Here is a 20,095-nt window from a genome sequence, read left to right on the forward strand (position 1 = left end):
AATTAGAAAGAAATTTCAATTAATCAACTTAGTGTAACACTCCAAACTCGGCCTAGACGCTATGGCCGAATCTGGAGATGTCATAAAAAAATGGGTTTTGAAAACGAAGTTGTTACGTTGAATCATCTCAGTCTATTATCTCAAAATATTTTATAACCATAATTGAACATGTTAATTAATTGCCAAACTTATTTTTCAGCGGAAGTCCAACAAAACCAACATATTTTAGAAATTTGATTCGTGTTTTTAGGAAAACATCATTTTACATAAAATCCATCGATTTCATAAGATAATTTAATCAATCATGCAAATATCAACAAACCAATAATCAACATTTTAAAAATCATAAAATCCAGAGAGTCTCAAAAATTACAAACTCTTAGAAGAAAACCAAAACCATAAATAAAACCATAAATTAACAACTGTAAGTAGTTTACGAACGAGTGGTCACCGTTGAGACTCTGCCACAGCGATCCACCTAAGTTTGTGGATTACCTGTACGGAGCAAACAACAGAGGTGAGTTTTCATAAACTCAGTGTGTAACCCAACAGAATTAAGCATGCAAACATACAGAGCTATGTACACTACTATATACAGATTCAGATTCAAACCACAGTCTCAGATAACAGATTCAGATTCAGATATGCAACATCCTACCCCCATCCTCTACACACCAACTCCGACCATCCATCACACCATTTGGGGTTAAAAACACCCACCCATCCCTACACACCACATTGTGCCATTTAGATACATATCAGAATATAAGCAGCCAAGCTGCTAGAATATAGACGATTAACGCCGAACATAATACTTCCTCCTCAAATTCAAATCCCACCCCAAATCAGGTATAGAAAACCATTTACAGATTTATCAAATTAACAATGTTCAACATGCTTTTATACAAATTACAGATATACATATAGCAGTACAGTCAGGCATACATCAGTATCCTACCTAGATCAGTCTATCAAAATATCATAGCATTCAAAATAGGGTTTAAATAGCCCTTACCCATCCTACAGTAGGCCCACAGTCGATCGGAGCGACCTCTGCGACCCTAGGGAAAATTTCAGAATTATGGGCCAACATGCCCGTGTGGCCCACACGCCCAGATTTGGCCTTGCCCGTGTGACCCACATGGCCTGGCCCAAAATCCACACGCCTGTGTGACATGCCCGTGTGGCCCACACGCCTATCCTGACCTTGCCCGTATGACCCACACGGTCACACTCAAGCCACCACATGGCTGTGTGCAGCACACATCCATGCTTTCGTTGACCACACGGTCGTGTCTCACATATGGCCATCCACACAAGCGACCACACGCCCGTATATCGTGGACAGTGCAGTTTTTTGGCTTTTGCCGAAACTCTATTTTTCGCGTTTTGGGAACACACCTTTTATCGACTCATGAGCCTTTAGAAACCTAAAAACAGAGTATCTCAAACCTTTTAGCAACCAAACTACACATTTTTTATGTTTTGCACAAATAAGCAAAACCGACTTACCGCTTACAAAACGTCTACAATCTCGAATCAAGCCGTTAGAGTACGATTACTCGCTCCACCACCTTCTTCTAATCATGGAATTCATCACTTAGCCGTCAAAGACTGACATTACTAGACCCCAGGCAAACTAAAGGGCTGAACAAGATCACTTACCAGTCGAAGCAGGGATCAAGAACGCAATAGTGATGATTAACCGAGAAAATCCAATAGGAAGTAGAAGACCACGAAGAATCGAAGAAGAAGAAAGAAAAACAAGAAAGAGAAAAGGGGAAGAAGAAACATAAAAAACGCAGAGAGAGTTTTGGGAAAAATAAAATAAAATAAAATAAAACAAATTAAATATTCTTCAACTTCCCACTAACACCTCAATCCTAACCACCACAGAATTTAATTTCCACCAAAACTTTACCACAAAACCGAGCAAAAATACTACCCACGCTTGCACGACGATTCAAACACAGAACCTTCAACACACCTACTCCCTTACCACTTGAACCAACATGCTCATTCTGATATGAATTTGCAGGTAATTAATATAAGGCCACTGAAAAAGGGTAAAGCTTGATTCCTAAAATAACAAAATTAGCAAAGGTGGGACTTGAACCTAATACCTCACACACACACACCAAGAACACTTAACACACCAAGAACACTTAACCACTGAAGCAAATACACATTTGTGCCAAAAACTGACAAAAATAGAAATAAGAAAGTCAAGGCGTTACAACTCTACCCCCTAATAGAAATTTCGACCTCGAAATGCTTAATCAGAATAGATGAGGATACTGCTGACGCATCGAGTCCTCAGATTCCCACGTGGCCTCCTTAGTACCATGATTCCACCAAATAATATTCACTAGAGGAGTGGATTTCGTCCTCAGAACGTTAACATCTCGATCCGGAATCTGAACAGGCTCCTCTTCAAAAGTCAAGTTCGGCCTAACCTCGATTTCCTCAATCGAGAAAACATGAGATGGATCCGACGGATGCCACCTCAATATCAAAATATGAAAGGCATCATGGATACGGTCTAACTCTAGAGCTAACTCCAACTGATAAGCGATCAATCTCACTCACTTCAGAATCCGATACGACCCAATAAACCTAGGGCTCAACTTGCCCTTACGACCAAATCTCAAAACTTTCTTCCATAGAGAAACCTTAAGAAACACAAAGTCCCCTACAGAGTTCTCTATATCCTGCCTCTTCAGATCTGTATAAGATTTCTGTCTATCATAAGTCGCCTTCAGACGATCCTGAATCAGTCTAACCTTATCTTCGGTCTCAAAAACCAACTTAGGACCCAAAACCCAACACTTACCCAACTCAGTCGAACATAACAGAGTACAACACTTACGACCATATAAAGCCTCGTAAGATGCCATATGGATGCTAGACTAGAAATTATTATTGTAGGCGAACTCAGCTATCGGCAGATAGTCCTCCCAACTACCTCGGAAATCAATAACATAACTCTGAAGCATATCCTCCAGTATCTGTATCACCCTCTCAGATTGACCATCGATTTGAGGATGATACGCAGTACTGAAGTCCAATTTTGAACCCAGAGCCTCGTGTAATTTCTTTCAGAATCGAGAAGTGAAACGCAGATCTTTATTAGAAATAATTGAACAGGAACCCCATGCCGTCTTACAATATCAGAAATGTAGAACTTCACTAACTTCTGCATAGAATAGCCCATCTAAATGAAATAAAGTGAGCTGATAGTCAATTGATCCACAATGACCCAAATAAAATCCTTCTTAGTGGGTGTCAAGGGCAACCCACTAACGAAGTCCATCATCACTCACTCCCATTTCCATAAATGGATCTTAATAGGTTGTAACAAATCTGAAGACAATTGGTGCTTAGCCTTAACCTGCTGACACGTTAGACATCGAGCAAAAAAATTCGTGATCTCACACTACAAACTCGACCACCAGTACAATTCAAGAAGATCACGATACATCTTATTACTACCGAGATGCATAACATAAGGGCTGCTTGTCTCCTTTAGTATTGACTGCCTCAAATCAGTTTCATTTAGCATACAGATCTGACCTAGAAAACACAGAACTTCATTGCTATTCAGCCCAAAATCCGAAGTTCTTCCACTCTCAACCTGACGAAACCATAAACCCAGAGATTCATCCCGTAATCACTTAACTCGAATCTGATTAATCCAAGTCAGCTTAACTTGCAACTTGGTTAATAGACTCCCATAATCGAACAGACTAAGTCGAGCGAACATCGCTCTCAAATCAGTCATCGGTCTATGACTTAGAGCATCGACCACTACATTGACCTTACTAAGATGATTCTCTATCGTGCAGTCATTATCTTTGAGCAGCTTAATCCATCGCCGCTGTCTAAGATTCAACTTCTTCTAAGTAAGGAGGTACTTGAGACTCTTGTGATCACTGTAAATGATACACCTCTCACCATAAAGATAATGCCTCCAGATTTTCAATGCAAAGACCACAACAGCCAACTCGAGATCATGCGTCAGATAGTTCCCTTTATGTGTCTTAAGCTGACCGGATTCAAGTTGTATTAGAACAAAAGCCTAAGTTAGAACAGACTTAAGCTTCTCGAAGCTTGATTACTACGTATCAGTCCAGACAAACGGAACACTCTTATGCAAAAGCTTGGTCAAAGTAGTTGCAATCATAGAAAACCCCTCGAAAAACTGCCAATAATATTCTGCCAAACCCAAAAAACTACGAATCTCAGATACGTTCTTAAGCTGGTTCCAACCAAGTACAGCCTCAATCTTTTTTAGATCAATATGGATCCCCTCAGTAGAAACCACATGCCCCAGAAAAGTCACCTTACGTGACCAAAACTCACACTTGTTCAACTAAGCGGAAAACTGTTTCTCACGTAAAATCTGAAGCACTACTCTAAAATGCTCATCATCTTCATCTTTAGTCTTAGAGTATACCAGAATATCGTCGATAAAAACCAAGACGAGTTGACCTTAATAAGGCTAAAAGACTCGGTTCATCAATCCATGAATGCCGCTGGAGCACTCGTCAGACCAAAAGGCATTACTACAAACTCGTAATGTCCATAATGAGTCCTAAATGCAATCTTATGAACATCAGCATCCTTAACCCTCAACAAGTGATACCCAAAACGAAGATCTATTTTAGAGAACTCTGAAGCCCCCCGGAACTAATCAAACAACTAATCGAACTCCCCAAATGGAAGCTCTATCAGATTTTCGAAGAAGAAAACCCCTTGTACTGCTAACGGAATATCCCTATGGAGTTTACTAACCCGAACAGACTGCCCAACGGACTTAATACAATAATCTCACTAGAAGTGCTTGTAACGTGTAGGTTTGTGCAAGTGTACACAGTCGTTACCAAGTAATAAGTATTGATTTATCGTCTCCACAAGGATTGTATTTGTGTTGAATCACTTAATTGTAAAATTATATTAACAGCTTGGTAAATAAAAACACAATATGATTAAGAAGTGATGATTAAAATTAAATATATTAAACTAAATGCACTGATCCGTAATGCAAATTATCCTAAATATGCAAACTATATGAATGAAATAGATTTGAGCAACATTAAACACAATTTGCAACAATTAGAACATAAATGAACTAGGACAATTACTTTAATTAAACTCAATTTATTATCAACATGCTTAATAACATTCAGAAAAACATTCCATGGTAACTCGATCTTTCATGAGTTTGGAAACCAAATTAGGTCCTTTCGAAATCCTTTACTTAGTAAATATGCATTTTACTGATCCTTATTTACTAAGAGTTTCTTAGCATTCGTGTGAGGTAATAGGGACATGTTAGGTTTGAAACAATTTAATCACACAAATCTAACAACTATGCAGATAACAGAGCTTGGTTAGAGTTGTTATCCAACCTGCAATTTAATCGGGTTAGGATCTAAATTGAGCATGCACATTTCAATTATGTGCCCACTAGTCGTCGTTTGGTTAGGATTGCTCAGCTAATTCAGATGCATTTCAATCATGTATGAACAAAATATAGACTTGACTTTAATTGAAAACATGATCGATTGAGGCACAAACATTATAAGCATGACTAAAATAAATATTATTTAATCAAAGCAATCATTCTAGATTAAATAAAATTATGCTAACATTGTTGTAACAAGAACAAAGAACAAATAGCAAACATTTTCAGATTAAATCAAAGAAAAGAAAGGTTAATCCCAAATCAAAGTGGTTGTCACTCAAAACTTTGACCGATGAGGCTCATTCATTCCTTTGCTTTGCTCCTTTGTTAATGGCTCTCCAAGGTGGCTGACCAAGGGCTCTTTAAAAGGTTTAATTGCTAAAGTCTCTTTGAAGAAATGATGCTAGGCGTGGGGAATGGAAAATTGTAAAGAAAATTGAGAGAAAAAAGAGAATGATGAGGGATGAGGGATGATTAGGAATGGTGAAATGAAGTCTTATTTATAGGTGAAGAGAGGAGAGTAGTTTGCTAAAAATAGATAGGTTAAGTCTCTTTAAGCTTCTTCAATGAGTGGCCGGCCATCATTAGTGGATTTTGAGTTGAATTTTGCTTGATTTTTAAGTAATTTAAATGCCATAACAACTCAGGACTAAGACTCGGTAAAATGTAAATCTTCGGGAAAATCTTTAGTTTCTTCAACATTGCAAGGACCTTGTGTAATTAAACCAAAAGTGGTTTATGTGGACAGCCATGTGTAGCTGAAATTGGGTTGACTTGGTCTTCAATTTGGACGGTTTTTGTAATCCAACAAAGCTATCAGACCTGCATCTAAAATAAATCAATAAATTAAAGGACCAAATAATAAAATAATTAATTAATTAAAACCCAAATTATTAATGAAATATTTTAAAATGAATTATTAAATATAATTTTATATTTTATTATTTAATTTAATCATGCATGGCCCATTTTATGTCTTAAAAATATAATATGTTCAAATAAATATAAAATAAGCCATTTTATGCGTGAAAACTATATAATAAAGCATAAAATCACATTTTAGTAATTTTTATGTCCTAATTTCATATTTTCACATATTTCATTAATTTATTAAACAATTACTTAGTTTTAACAACGAATTTAAGTAAAAAGGTGATAAATTGCATAGGAAAAATCCTGTATATTTTTTAGTTTACAGTGCTCTCCAAAAAAATTCCAAATTTTCAGATACAGTGCTAGCTACATAAGATTGAGTGGAACCTATGTCTATCAAAGCATTATAAAGCACATCAAATATAAAGAATGTACCAGTGATGACAGTAGGAGCATTTCTATCCTCTCGGCATCGTGTAGCATAAATTAGTGCAGACTACCTTACCTCAGCTAGAACAGTACCTCTACTCGATGTCCTCTGCCTACAAACCATACCATTACCACCCCTAGCTTGACCACGGCCTCTAAGTGGTTGCTAAACTACCCTCTGAGGCTGTGCATAACTTGGTCCCAAAGGTTGCATCTGATCAGCCCTCTGTGGACACTCTCAAATTCGATACTCTAAAGACCCACACCTTAGACAAGCCCCTATCCTCTTCCAACACTCGCCCGTGTGGCTCCTACTACAATCTCCACACAGCTGAATCCTAGTAGGAGCAACAGGGGCTCCCACTCTAACCGACCCATCAGGTCTGGCCTTTTTCTTAGGCCTCTGAACAAAACTATAGGGCTCTGAATCCCTCTTATCCCTATTTTGGCACTCCACGCGCTTAACATCCTCAGCGATCTTCACCTTCTCAACTAAAACTTCAAAGTCTCGCTCCCTCAATGGAGCAATCAAAACCTTCAAGTTATCCCTAAAAATTTCCTTAAAGTGGACACACCTATCATACTCAGACGCCACCATGCCTTGAGCGTAACGGCTCAGCATCAGAAACTCAGCCTCATACTCGTCCACTAACCTATCGCCTTGCATGAGATTTATGAACTCACGCCTACATGCATCTACATAGCTCGCCCCCATGTACTTACTCTGAAAGGTGGTCTTAAAGAAATCCCAATTCAGATGATCAGGCTGAGTACCCTCTTCAATCGTCAACCACTGCTGGTAAGCCTCATCACAAAGCAAAAAGACTACATACTTCAGTTTTTGCTCAGGAGTACAGTCTAGATCACTCATGATCCTCTTGGTGGCCTCTAACCCATACACGGCCACATTAGGGGCGATTCCAGTGACACTTCTAAACAACTCAGAACCATTGGACCGGAGTCATTCAGTTATTGACCCTCGGCCCCCAGCTCCTGAATGGGGTCCAGCGACCCTCTCCAAGATCCTCAACATGGCTTGGGACAGTGCATCATCTCATCCGAGCGACTCTGAGACCCAGCCTCAGTAGCAGACGAAACTGGTGTCTCACTCGTATTTAGGTTTGGTATATTGTCCAGAGAGAAAGACTCAGCTCGAACCCGCTACAGCCTCTACCACGGCCTCGAATACCACTTCCGCGAGTTCCACGAGCGCTCATTGTATATTTTTAGTTTTCTTTACATCAAAAAATTTATGCATCAGTTTCAGTATTTATTAGCAGATGTTTTATGCATAAATTATCAAAAGTTCAGAATTGTTTTCAGAGATTTCAGTCTCTAGCTAACTCAGTACAAGTTCAAAAGATACTAACTATAGAGTTTCAAAGCAGTCGGCGCTGGGGACTCAGTATACCACATACTTTCTCAATTGTTTAAATTATTTAAAAACCAATTCTTTTTGAAAAATAATTTTGAAGCCCAAAATTAACAGCCAAGTTCTGTAACATGACCTTGATATCACTAAATGTAACACCCCAAACCCGACCTAGATGCTATGACCGAATCTGAAGATGTCACAAAGAATGGGTTTTGAAAACAAAGTTGTTACGTTGAATCATCTCAGTCTATTATCTCAAAATATTTTATAACCATAATAAAAAACGTTAATTAATTGCTGAACTTATTTTTCAGTGGAAGTCCAACAAAACCAACATATTTTAAAAATCTGATTCGTGTTTTTAGGAAAACATCATTTTGCATAAAAACCTTCTACTTTATAAGATAATTTAATCAATCATGCAAATATTAACAAACCAATAATCAACAGTTTAAAAATCATAAAATATAGAGAATCTCAAAAATTACAAACTTTCAGAAAAAAACCAAAACCGTAAATAACACCATAAATTAACAACTTTAAGTAGTTTACGAACGAGTGGTCACCACTGAGTCTCCGTCACACTGATCCGCCTAAGTTGTTGGATTACCAGTGCAGAACAAACAACAGAGGTGAGTTTTCGTAAACTCAGTGTGTAACCCAACAAAATTAAGGATGCAAACATACAGGGTCATGTACACAGCCATATACAGATTCAGATTCAGACCATAGTCTCAGATAACAGATTCAGATTTAGACATGCAACATCCTACCCCTATCTTCTACACACCAACTCCGACTATCCCATCACACTATGTGGGGTTAAAAACACCCATCCATCCCTACACACCGCATTGTGCCATTAAGATACATATTAGAATATAAGCAGCCAAGCTGCCAGAATATAGATGATTAACGCCGAACATAATACTTCCTCCTCAAATTCAAATCCCACCCCAAATCAGGTACAGAAAACCATTTACAGATTTATCAGATTAAAAATGCTCAACATGCTTTTATACAAATTACAGATATACATATAGCAGTACAATCAGGCGTACATCAGTATCCTACCTAGATCAGTCTATCAAAATATCATAGCATTCAAAATAGAGTTTAAATAGCCCTTACCCACCTTACAGTAGGCCCACAGTTGATCGGAGCAACCTCTGCGACCCTAGGGAAATTTTCAGAATTATGGGCCCACATGCCCGTGTGGCCCACACGCCCAGATTTGGCCTTGCCCGTGTGACCCACACGGCCACACTCAAGCCACCACATGGCCGTGTGCAGCACACATCCATGCTTTCATTGACCACACGGTCGTGTCTCGCACATGGCCATCCATACAGGCGGCCACACACCTATGTGGCATGGACAGTGCAGTTTTTTGGCTTTTGCCGAAACTCAATTTTTCGCGTTTTAGGAACATACCTTTTATTGACTCATGAGCCTTTAGAAACCTAAAAACAGAGTATCTCACACCTTTTAGTAACCAAACCACACATTTCTTATGTTTTGCACAAATACGCAAAACCGACTTACTGCTTACAAAACGTCCATGATCTCGAATCAAGACGTTGGAGTACGATTCTTCGCACCACCACCTTCTCCTAATCATGGAATTCATTACTCAATCGTCAAAGACTTGCATTACTAGACCCCAACCAAAGTAAAAGGCTGAACAAGATCACTTACCTGTCGAAGTAGGGATCAAGAACGCAATAGCGATGATTAACCGAGAAAATCCAACAGGAAACAGAAGACCACGAAGAATCGAAGAATCGAAGAAGAAGAAAGAAAAACAAGGAAGAGAAAAGGGGAAGAAGAAACGTCAAAAACGCAGAGAGAATTTTGGGAATAAAATAAAATAAAATAAAATAAAACAGATGAAATATTCCTCAACTTCCCACTAACACCTCAATCCTAAACAACTTAGAATTTAATTTCCACCAAAACTCTTCCACATAACCGAGCATAAATACTACCCACGCTTGCGTGGGGATTCAAACACAGAACCTTCAACATACCTGCTCCCTTACCACTCAAACCAGCAGGCTCATTCTGATATGAATTTGCAGGTAATTAATATAAGGCCATTGAACAAGGGTAAAGCTTGATTCCAAAAATATCAAAATTAGCAAAAGTGGGACTTGAACCCAATACCTCACACACACACCCAGAATACTTAGCCACTGAAACAAATATACATTTGTGCCAAAAACTCACAAAAATAGAATTAAGAAAGTCAGGGCGTTACAATTCTACCTCCTAATCGAAATTTCAACCTCGAAATACTTGATCAGAACAGATGAGGATACTGCTGACGCATCGAGTCCTCAGATTCCCACGTGGCCTCCTTAGTACCATGATTCCATCACGGAATATTCACTAGAGAAATGGATTTCGTCCTCAGAACCTTAACATCTCGATCCAGAATCTGAACAGGCTCCTCTTCAAAAGTCAAGTTCGGCATAACCTCGATTTCCTCAACCGAGATAACATGAGATGGATCCGACCGATATTGCTTCAACATCAAAACATGAAAGGCATCATGGATACGATCTAACTCCGGAGCTAACTCCAACTAATAAGCGATCAATCTCACACATTTCAGAAACCAATACGACCCAATAAACCTAGGGCTCAACTTGCCCTTACGACCGATTCTCAGAACTTTCTTCCATGGAGAAACCTTAAGAAACACAAAGTCCCCCACAGAGTACTTGATATCCTGCCTCTTCAGATTTGTATAAGATTTTTGTCTATTAGATGCCGCCTTCAGACAATCCTGAATCAGTCTAACCTTATCTTTGGTCTCAAAAACCAACTTAGGACCCAAAACTCGACGCTCACCCAACTCAGTCCAACATAACAGAGTACGACACTTACGACCATACAAAGCCTCGTAAGGTGCCATATGGATTCTAGATTAGAAATTGTTATTGTAGGCGAACTCAACTAGCGGCAGATAGTCCTCCTAACTACTTCAGAAATTAATAACATAACTCTAAAGCATATCCTCTATTATTTGTATCACCCTCTCAGAATGACCATCGATCTGTGGATGATATGCAGTACTGAAGTCCAATTCTGAACCCAGAGCCTCGTGTCTGTTCTTTCAGAACCGAGAAGTAAAATGCGGATCTTTATTAGAAATAATCGAAACAGGAACCTCATGCAGTCTTACAATCTCATAAATGTATGGCTTCACTAATTTCTGTAGAGAATAGTCCATCTGAATGAAATAAAGTGAACAGATAGTCAATCGATCCATGATGACCCAAATAGAATCTTTCTTAGTGGGTCTCAAAGGCAACCCATTAACAAAGTCCATCGTCACTCGCTCCTAATTCCACGAATGGATCTTAACAGGTTGTAACAAACCCGAAGACAACTGGTGCTTAGCCTTAACCTGTTGACACGTCAGACATCGAGCAACAAAATTCGTGACCTCACGCTGTAAACCCGGCCACCAGTACAATTCAAGAAGATCACGATACATCTTATTACCATCGGGATGTATAACATAAGGCCTACTTGCCTCCTTCAGTATTGACTACCTCAAATCAGCATCATTCGGCATACAGATCTAACCTAGGAAACACAGAACTTCGTTGCTATTCAACCCAAAATCCAAAGATCTGCCATTCTCAACCTGACGAAACCACAAACCTAGAGACTCATCCTCTAATTACTTAACTCGAATCTAATCAATCCAATTCAGCTTAACTTGAAACTTGGTTAACAAACTCCCATAATCGAACAGACTAAATCGAGCGAACATCGCTCTCAAATCAGTGATCGCTCTACGACTTAGAGCATCGACCACCAAATTGGCCTTACTAGGATGATACTCTATCGTGCAGTCACTATCTTTAAGCAGGTTAATCCATCACCGCTGTCTAAGATTCAACTTCTTCTAGGTAAGGAGGTACTTGAGACTCTTGTGATCACTGTAAATGAAACACCTCTCACCATACAGATAATGCCTTTAGATTTTCAACGCAAAGGCCACAGCAGCCAACTTGAGATCATGCGTCAGATAGTTCCCTTCATGTGTCTTAAGCTTACTGGATTCAAGTTGAATCAGAATAGGAGCCTAAGTCAAAACAGACTTGAGCTTCTCAAATCTCGATTACTACGCATCAATCTAGAAAAACGAAACACTCTTACGCAAAAGCTTAGTCAATGAACTTGCAATCAGAGAAAACCCCTCGACAAACTGCCAATAATTTCTTGCCAAACTTAGAAAACTACGGATCTCAGATACGTTCTTAAGTTGGTTCCAACCAAGTACAGCCTCAATCTTCTTCAGATCAACATGGATCCCCTCAACAGAAACCGTATGCCCCAAAAAAGTAAGCTCACACAACCGAAACTCACATTTGCTCAATTTAGCGGAAAACTGTTTCTCATGTAAAATCTGAAGCACTACTCTAAAATGCTCATCTTCTTCATCCTTAGTCTTAGAGTATACCAGAATATCATCGACAAAAACCACGACGAGTTAACCTTGATAAGGCTGAAAGACTCGGTTCATCAATCCATGAATGCCGCCAGAGCACTCGTCAGACCAAAAGGCATTACTACGAACTCGTAATGTCCATAACGAGTCCTAAATGGAGTTTTATGAACATTAGCATCCTGAACCCTCAACTAATGAAACCCAAAACGAAGATCTATTTTAGAGAACACTGAAGCCCCTCGGAGCTAATCAAACAAGTCATCGATCCTCGGAAGTGTATACTTACTCTTCACAATCAACTTATTCAACTACTGATAATCAATGCACATTATCATAGACCAATCATTCTTCTTAAAAAATAGAACAGGTGCCTCCTATGGAGACACTCTGGTACGGCTGAAACCACTATCCAAAAGTTCTTGAAGTTGAGCTTTAAGCTTAAAAGCTCATTCGGTGCCATACAGTATGGAGCAATAAACACCAGAGTTGTACCCGGAAGGAGCTCAATTCTAAACTCAACCTCTTGATTCAGAGGCAAACTCAGTAACTCCTCAGGGAAGATATCTGGAAAATTCCTCACCATTATGATATCTCCAATAGAAGAGTCCCTAGAATCAGAAACATTGAGAGAAAAAAGAGAATGATGAGGGAGAAAGGATGATTAGGAATGGTGAAATGAAGTCTTATTTATAGGTGAAAAGAGGAGAGTAGTTTGCTAAAAAGAGAGGTTTAGTCTCTTTAAGCTTCTTCAATGAGTGGCCAGCCATGATTAGTGGATTTTGAGTTGAATTTTTCTTGATTTTTAAGTAATTTAAATACCATAACAACTCAAGACTGAGACTCAGTCAAATGTAAATCTTCGGGCAAATCTCTAATTTCTTCAACATTGCAAGGACCTTGTGTAATTAAACCAAAAAGTGGTTTATATGGACAACCATGTGTGGCCGAAATTGAGTTGACTTGGTCTTCAATTTGGATGGTTTTTGTAATCCAACAAAGCTACCAGACCTGTCTAAAATAAATCAATAAATTAAAGGACCAAATAATAAAATAATTAATTAATTAAAACTCAAATTATTAATGAAATATTTTAAAATGAATTATTAAATATAATTTTATATTTTATTATTTAATTTAATTATGCATGGCCCATTTTATGTCTTAAAAATATAATATGTTCAAATAAATATAAAATACGCCATTTTATGCATGAAAACTATATAATAAATCATAAAATCACATTTTAATAATTTTATGTCCTAATTTCATATTTTCACATATTTCATTAATTTATTAAACAATTACTTAGTTTTAACAACAAATTTGAGTAAAAAAGTGATAAATTGAATAGGAAAAACCCTATATATTTTTCAGTTTACAGTGCTCTCCATAAAAGTTCCCAAATTTTCAGATACAGTGATAGCCACATAAGAGTGAGTGGAACCTATGTCTATCAAAGCATTATAAAGCACATCAAATATAAGTAATGTACCAGTGATGACAGTAGGAGCATTTCTATCCTCTCGGCATCGTGCAGCATAAACTAGTGCAGACTGCATTGCGTCAGTCTGAACAGCACCTCTACTTGATGTCCTCTGTACACAACCCATACCATTACCATCCCTAGCCTGACCACGGCCTCTAGGTGGATGCTGAACTACCCTCTGAGGCTATGTAGAACCTGGTCCCGAAGCTTGCATCTGATCAGCCTTCTATGGACATTCTCGAATTCGGTACTCTAAAGACCCACACCTTAGACAAGTGGTACGTGATATTCACGACAGGTTTTAAATATTTATAATTAATCGTTCTTGAAACTAACTATTATCACGATGAAGGCAAGTGTACCTATCGAACAGTAGTATAGTTCTGTAAGACCGGATTGTCGAACCCAAAGGAACCACGAGTACTAGTATTTAGTTTCTTTTTATTATCTAGCTTAAAAATTAAGAGGTTTGGTTATCTAAACTAATTACTAAACTAAGAATTCACAGAAGGAAAATTTGGGAAAATACTTTTAGGAAAATTTGATTGATTAAGACAATACCTAAGGAAAAATCCACCTATACTTCACTTGTTATTTGACTCTGAATCAGACAATTTATTCATTTGACTTGATCCATAGAAATCCCTAAGTTATATTATTATCTCTCTCGAGACTAATAACGTCTAACCCTAGGTTGAATAATTGAAATCTCTTTCTAATTAACACCCTAGAATTGCATTAACTTGATCTATGGATTCCCTTATTAGGTTTCACCCTAATCTGGCAAAATCTTGTCACCATATCTCTAGGCGTGCAATCAACTCGGCTTAATTATGACAAATTTACTCTTAGACAGGGTCTATTCCTCCTTTGAATAAGAGCATTAACTCGAATCAATGTCCTGGAATATTAAAACAAGAATTAAGAACACATAATTTAGAACAAGTCAAATATTTATTATACAATTCAGATAATAATAACAAGATCCATCTTAGGTTTCAGTCCCCTTAGGTATTGAGGGGGTTTAGTTCATGATTATAGAAGAAAACATCTCAAAAGCATAAAGATAACAAAACATAAGAAAACCCAAAACTCCTTAAGGAACTTGAAGGGAGATCTTCAGTCTTGATGATGAATTCGGCTTCTGAGATGGATCAATCGGCTTTCCTGGAGTAATTTCTTGCTTCCTACTCTACGTCCCTCTTCCTAAGTGCCTCATCAGGTGTTTAAATAGGCTTTAGAATGCCTAAGAGCCCTCAAAATTGGCCTTTTTTTCTGAATAGGGTTATACTTGGGCTCGTCAGGGACACGCCCGTGTGCGATTACTCCAGCTGTGGTCAAGGCTGTTGAACAGGCATAGGCATGTAGTCTACCCGTGTAAGTTGTGCTTCGATCCTGCCAAAGGGACACGGCCATGTGAGGAAGTCCAGGCCGTGTTGATTTCCCACATGGGCCAATTTTCTCTATTTTCGGCCTATTTCTCGCTCTTTTTATTCTCCTATGCTCACCTAAGTATAAAACATGAAATTAAAGGATTAGGAGCATCGAATTCACCAAATCTAAGGAGAAACCATCCATTAATGTGCTAAGCATGGGATAAAAATATGTATAAATTACGGTTTATCAAATATGCCCACACTTAAGCATTTGCTTGTCCTTAAGCAAAATCCTCAACTTATAATCAAAATAAATTCTTCTCAATTTATAATCCCTATCAATAATATCTCAAAATAATCTATAAGTATTCATACATTGAAAATTCAACTAAAAGTACATCTAAGTTTCAAATATTCCAAGTTGAGTATTTTATCATGAAAACATAAGTGTCTCCCCTCATCTAAGTGATTACCTTTGATCAAAATATCACAGAGTTTAACATCCTCACTAAAGATTCACTCAAATCACTCAAGGTGTTTAAGGATATCAATTGAAGCACTCATTAGTCAATATGAAAAGCTATTACCATAGGCTTGCTTGAAAATCAAATCTCCACCACTATATATTGAGCTGAAACATCAATCAAAAAGGTCTTTTAGAGGGTTGTAATGTGGCTTTGGTTAGGGGGTGCGGTCACAAGCTGAAAGAAAATGTTAGAATTGAGATTGAATTGAAAAATTACTTAGCTAGAAAAATGACTAGTCATCTGTTGAATACAAGTGCTCTTCTTCTGGAATATGGAATTAACACTCAAGCTCAAAAATGATGAATTACTACTAATATGTATGTAAGTATTGTTTTTTTTATTTAAGAACAAGTCAAATACCTAGAGAAACAAAACATAACTAAGTAATTTGTTCAAATTAAATCTCGACAAAAATAGGGATCAAATTAGGGGATTTCAACAATAATGGGTTATGGTTTAATATTGAGGGTAAATCAATTAATGGCTTGTTAGGCTCAAAAGGGGTTCACTAAGGGTTAATTATAGAGGTAGGCTTTTGTAGAGTGAGTGGGTTAAACCTAAGTACCTTTATCGTCTTAACATATTAACTCAATTGGTGTGATCTTGACATGCATAATCAAGCAAGTTCTAGAATAACAAATCAATACTGACACACTTATAATAAAAGTAAGCATGAAAGAAATAAAATATGCTCTAAAGGCTCAAGATCTCACAAAAATTATGGCTTTGTGATGTTTAAGCTTGTGAATTTCAACTCAAGATAATACCTAAACTTAGGGAAACAACCTAAAAGTTTTTAATTATTCAAAAATCAACTTATCATGCTTGATTCCCTAACGTCTTAAAGTTTAAACAATCAATGCATAAATGCCTATGTTTTAATTCAAGACATATCAATAAAAATCATAAATTAATTAAAATTGATTCTAATAGTGATATGAGTGATTCATGTGAGAATAAGACACAATTCAGGGATTGCTAATGATGATATAAAAGCCCTCCATTGTGACAGCCCAAAATTAACCCTAGTCGGGAAGTGGTTTCGGGACCGCTAAACCGAGTCACCGAAATGTTTGAACGTAATATTTATTGTCTAGAATATGTAATTATGAATGTGTGAAAATTTCAAGCTTCGATTTAGTCGATTGCATGTGAATTCAGTTAGTAGGACTTGTGTGACACTTTTGAAATGTGATAGGCTAATCTATAAGGATCTAATAGTGCATGTAATCAAAAGGGAGGACTTGCATGTCAAATTTCCCCCCTAATTAGTAGTGGCCGGCCATGCTATGAGTGGAAACATGTCACAAACATGTTATGTTAGTGATGTATGGTAGGAAAAATAAAATAAGAAGTATGGGTAATAAAGAAATGGAAAAAAAAGGAAAGAATGTGTGTGAGTGTTTCTACCCCCCCCATTGCCGTGAGTTGAAGAAAAGAGAAAAAAAAATTTGTTCATCCTTTTTCATTTCTTTTGGCCGAAAATTCTAAGGAAGAAGGAAGGAGTTCTTGCTCATGTTTGGTTTGGAAGAGGATTAGGAAGAGGTTTGGCCATACTTGTATCTAGATTAAGGTATGTTTGAGGTTGTGCCATGAGATTCATGCATGTTTTTAGTTGCTAGCTTGAGTTCTAATTAGCCCATGGTTCAAATCTTTGCTATGTCATGGGGATGATATTCGGCCAAGGTGGATTTTGTGTTAATGCCATTGCATGCTAAATATGAAGCTTGATAATGATACATGTGATGGTGGATTGATGACTCTTGGATTTTCTTTTTAGCATTTTTGAGTGAGACATTAAGTTCTTTGTTTAACCATGACCAAAATTGAAATGGTATGGTGTTGTGATGTATTCGGCCATGGCATATCCATAAGTATGATTTATGCTTATTGCATGGTAGGTAAGATTTGTGTTTTGGATTTATGTTCATGTTTAGTTATAATCAACTTTGAGATTCGGCTCTTGCACATATATATATATATATATATGTTTGCACATGACGTATTGGTATGACATATACAATATCTCAAGGTATATACTTACATATGATGGTGTTTCGGTTATGGAGTACATGATGGATGCGTATTGAGTTATAATATGTAATGCATTAGTTAGTAAAAGGTATGCCATTTGTGTGTGGTATTGAGTATATAATTGGCCTCAACATAGACATGCATAATCGGCCACATGAATGAGTACATAGGTTGATGTGTTGTTCGGCCATAGGTAAGCATATTGAAGGCTTTATCTTGACTTAGAAAATTCGGCTAAGGAGAGTATTAACTAATGTGTTGAGTTTGATTCATGATTCCGTACATATGTGACTTTAATGTCTAATGAATATATGTGGGCTAAGTACCTTGAGTTCCTCTTTTCGATGCTCAAATGATTAAATCAATTTATTTGTTAAATTAAGCTCAAGAGCAAAGGGGAACTAAATCCGATAAAGGGAAGGAAAAAGTGGTCGAATAGCCATCGAAATTGTTCGACAACATCCGAGGTAAGTTTTCGAGTAATGGAACTTAGATTATGATTTGATTAGATCATGCTCTTTGTATGTGGCTAATGAGCCGAAATTGCAAGTGTGATAAGTGTCTTGTGTTTGAGCTTTGCTAATGAAAATGAAATACGGATGTGTCATGATTTATTAATAAATGTGCATGGTTATTGAATGATGTCCTGCTAAGTCCCAAGGCTTTGTGCTAAGTGACTATATCCGGACTAAGATCCGAAGGCATTTGTGCGAGTTACTAAATTCGGACTAAGATCCGAAGGCATTTGTGCGAGTTACTAAATCCGGGTTAAGTCCCAAAGGCATTTGTGCGAGCTACTATAACCGGGCTATGTCCCGAAGGTATTTGAACGAGTAGCTTTATCCGGTTAAACTCAAGGTGCGTGATTCGGGAATGAATGAACTTGCTGTAAAAATTTCAGTTAATACGCTTGAAATCCCAACAATGAGGTATGTTTCAGTATGTGCTTTGAATTAGTTGAGCCCTTACAAATAAGTATTCGCTCGGTTGATAAACGAGCTCTACCGCCTTTAGCTAAGTTGATCTTTGTGTATGAATATAAGGGTTGGTAATGTGAAGTAAGTATGATATTGAGAATTTGTGCATATGAAATTATCTGTTTAGCTACATAAATGCTATACTTTGGTTGTGTCTAAATTCATGACTCAAACTTACTAAGCATTAAATGCTTACTCCTTTTTTGATTCTCTGTTTTATAGATTTTGGCTCGTCACTATCGGACTCGGGATTTTTGGAAGTCGAAGTCTCCCACACTATCAAAGCCCCCTTTTGGTACAATTTTGGTTGAACTTTGAAATGGCATGTATAGGACTACCCTTTTTGTTGTTGGTCATGTACCCATGGATTTTGTGTAAATTTGGATAGCCATGCGAAAATGGCTTATATAATGTTTTAGCATAGTACTATAATCGTTTTGTATGTTGATCACTAAGAGGTATGGAAATGTTTGGAAACGATTAGCCATTGGAATAGTTAATCATGATTATACTTTGTGCTATGTATGCAAAAAGGGCTAATTGAATCATGGAAACTATGAAATAGGTAAAGTCTACCTTAAAGGCAGATGCTGACAGCAGCAGTGATGTGGATGTGAAAAATCACTAAAAATAGTAGGAATGGAATTAAATAGTGAATAAATTATGTAAATGAACCTTGATGAATCTACTTTCATATGGAAGAAACGAAACTGTCATATGAGTTGTATGTTAATAGATATTTAGGTTTTCGTGAAACAGGGCCAGAATGGTTTCTGGATTCCCTATTCCAACTTTGGAAATTCATTATAAATTAACCAGAGATAATCAGGAGTCATGCCATATATGTATAGATTCATCTTTGAGTCTAGTTTCTATAGAAACAAACAGAATCAGTATTGAAGCCCTGTACAGGGAGATATCCAAGTCGTAATGCGCAAAGGTCAGTGTAGTCGATACCTGTAACATGGGAGACTTTAACTAATAAACTGTACTAATTGGACCAACAAAAAATTCTAAAAAAAAATATGTAGATGGAAACATGAGTCTAGTTTCAAGGAAAAATTACTAAACTGATTTTCGAGT

At 37.4% G+C, this 20,095-nt stretch overlaps 1 protein-coding gene across 1 annotated transcript; it reads right to left on the minus strand.

Annotated features, from left to right (window-relative positions):
- Positions 1 to 2,124: 2,124 nt before the first annotated feature.
- LOC108473752 (uncharacterized) lies at positions 2,125 to 2,897 on the minus strand. The gene is made up of 3 exons (XM_017775492.1): positions 2,673 to 2,897; positions 2,345 to 2,564; positions 2,125 to 2,201 (listed from the first exon to the last, which is right to left on the minus strand). Exons 1-3 carry the CDS (start codon positions 2,895 to 2,897, stop codon positions 2,125 to 2,127), a joined length of 522 nt encoding a protein of 173 aa, XP_017630981.1.
- Between the last annotated feature and the right edge of the window lie 17,198 nt (positions 2,898 to 20,095).

The sequence above is a fragment of the Gossypium arboreum genome, chromosome 10 (assembly GCF_025698485.1).
Source record: "Gossypium arboreum isolate Shixiya-1 chromosome 10, ASM2569848v2, whole genome shotgun sequence".
NCBI lineage: Eukaryota > Viridiplantae > Streptophyta > Magnoliopsida > Malvales > Malvaceae > Gossypium > Gossypium arboreum.

What these genes read in the sequence shown, in the direction of transcription:
- LOC108473752 (XM_017775492.1), bottom strand. Translation starts at nt 2,897, where the DNA reads ATGGCATCTTACGAGGCTTTATATGGTCGTAAGTGTTGTACTCTGTTA. An exon ending in GGGACTTTGTGTTTCTTAAG is followed by an intron (nt 2,565 to 2,672) that starts GTTTCTCTATGG and finishes ATCGCTTATCAG; the next exon opens with TTGGAGTTAGCTCTAGAGTT. An exon ending in TATTATTTGGTGGAATCATG is followed by an intron (nt 2,202 to 2,344) that starts GTACTAAGGAGG and finishes TATTTTTGTCAG; the next exon opens with TTTTTGGCACAAATGTGTAT.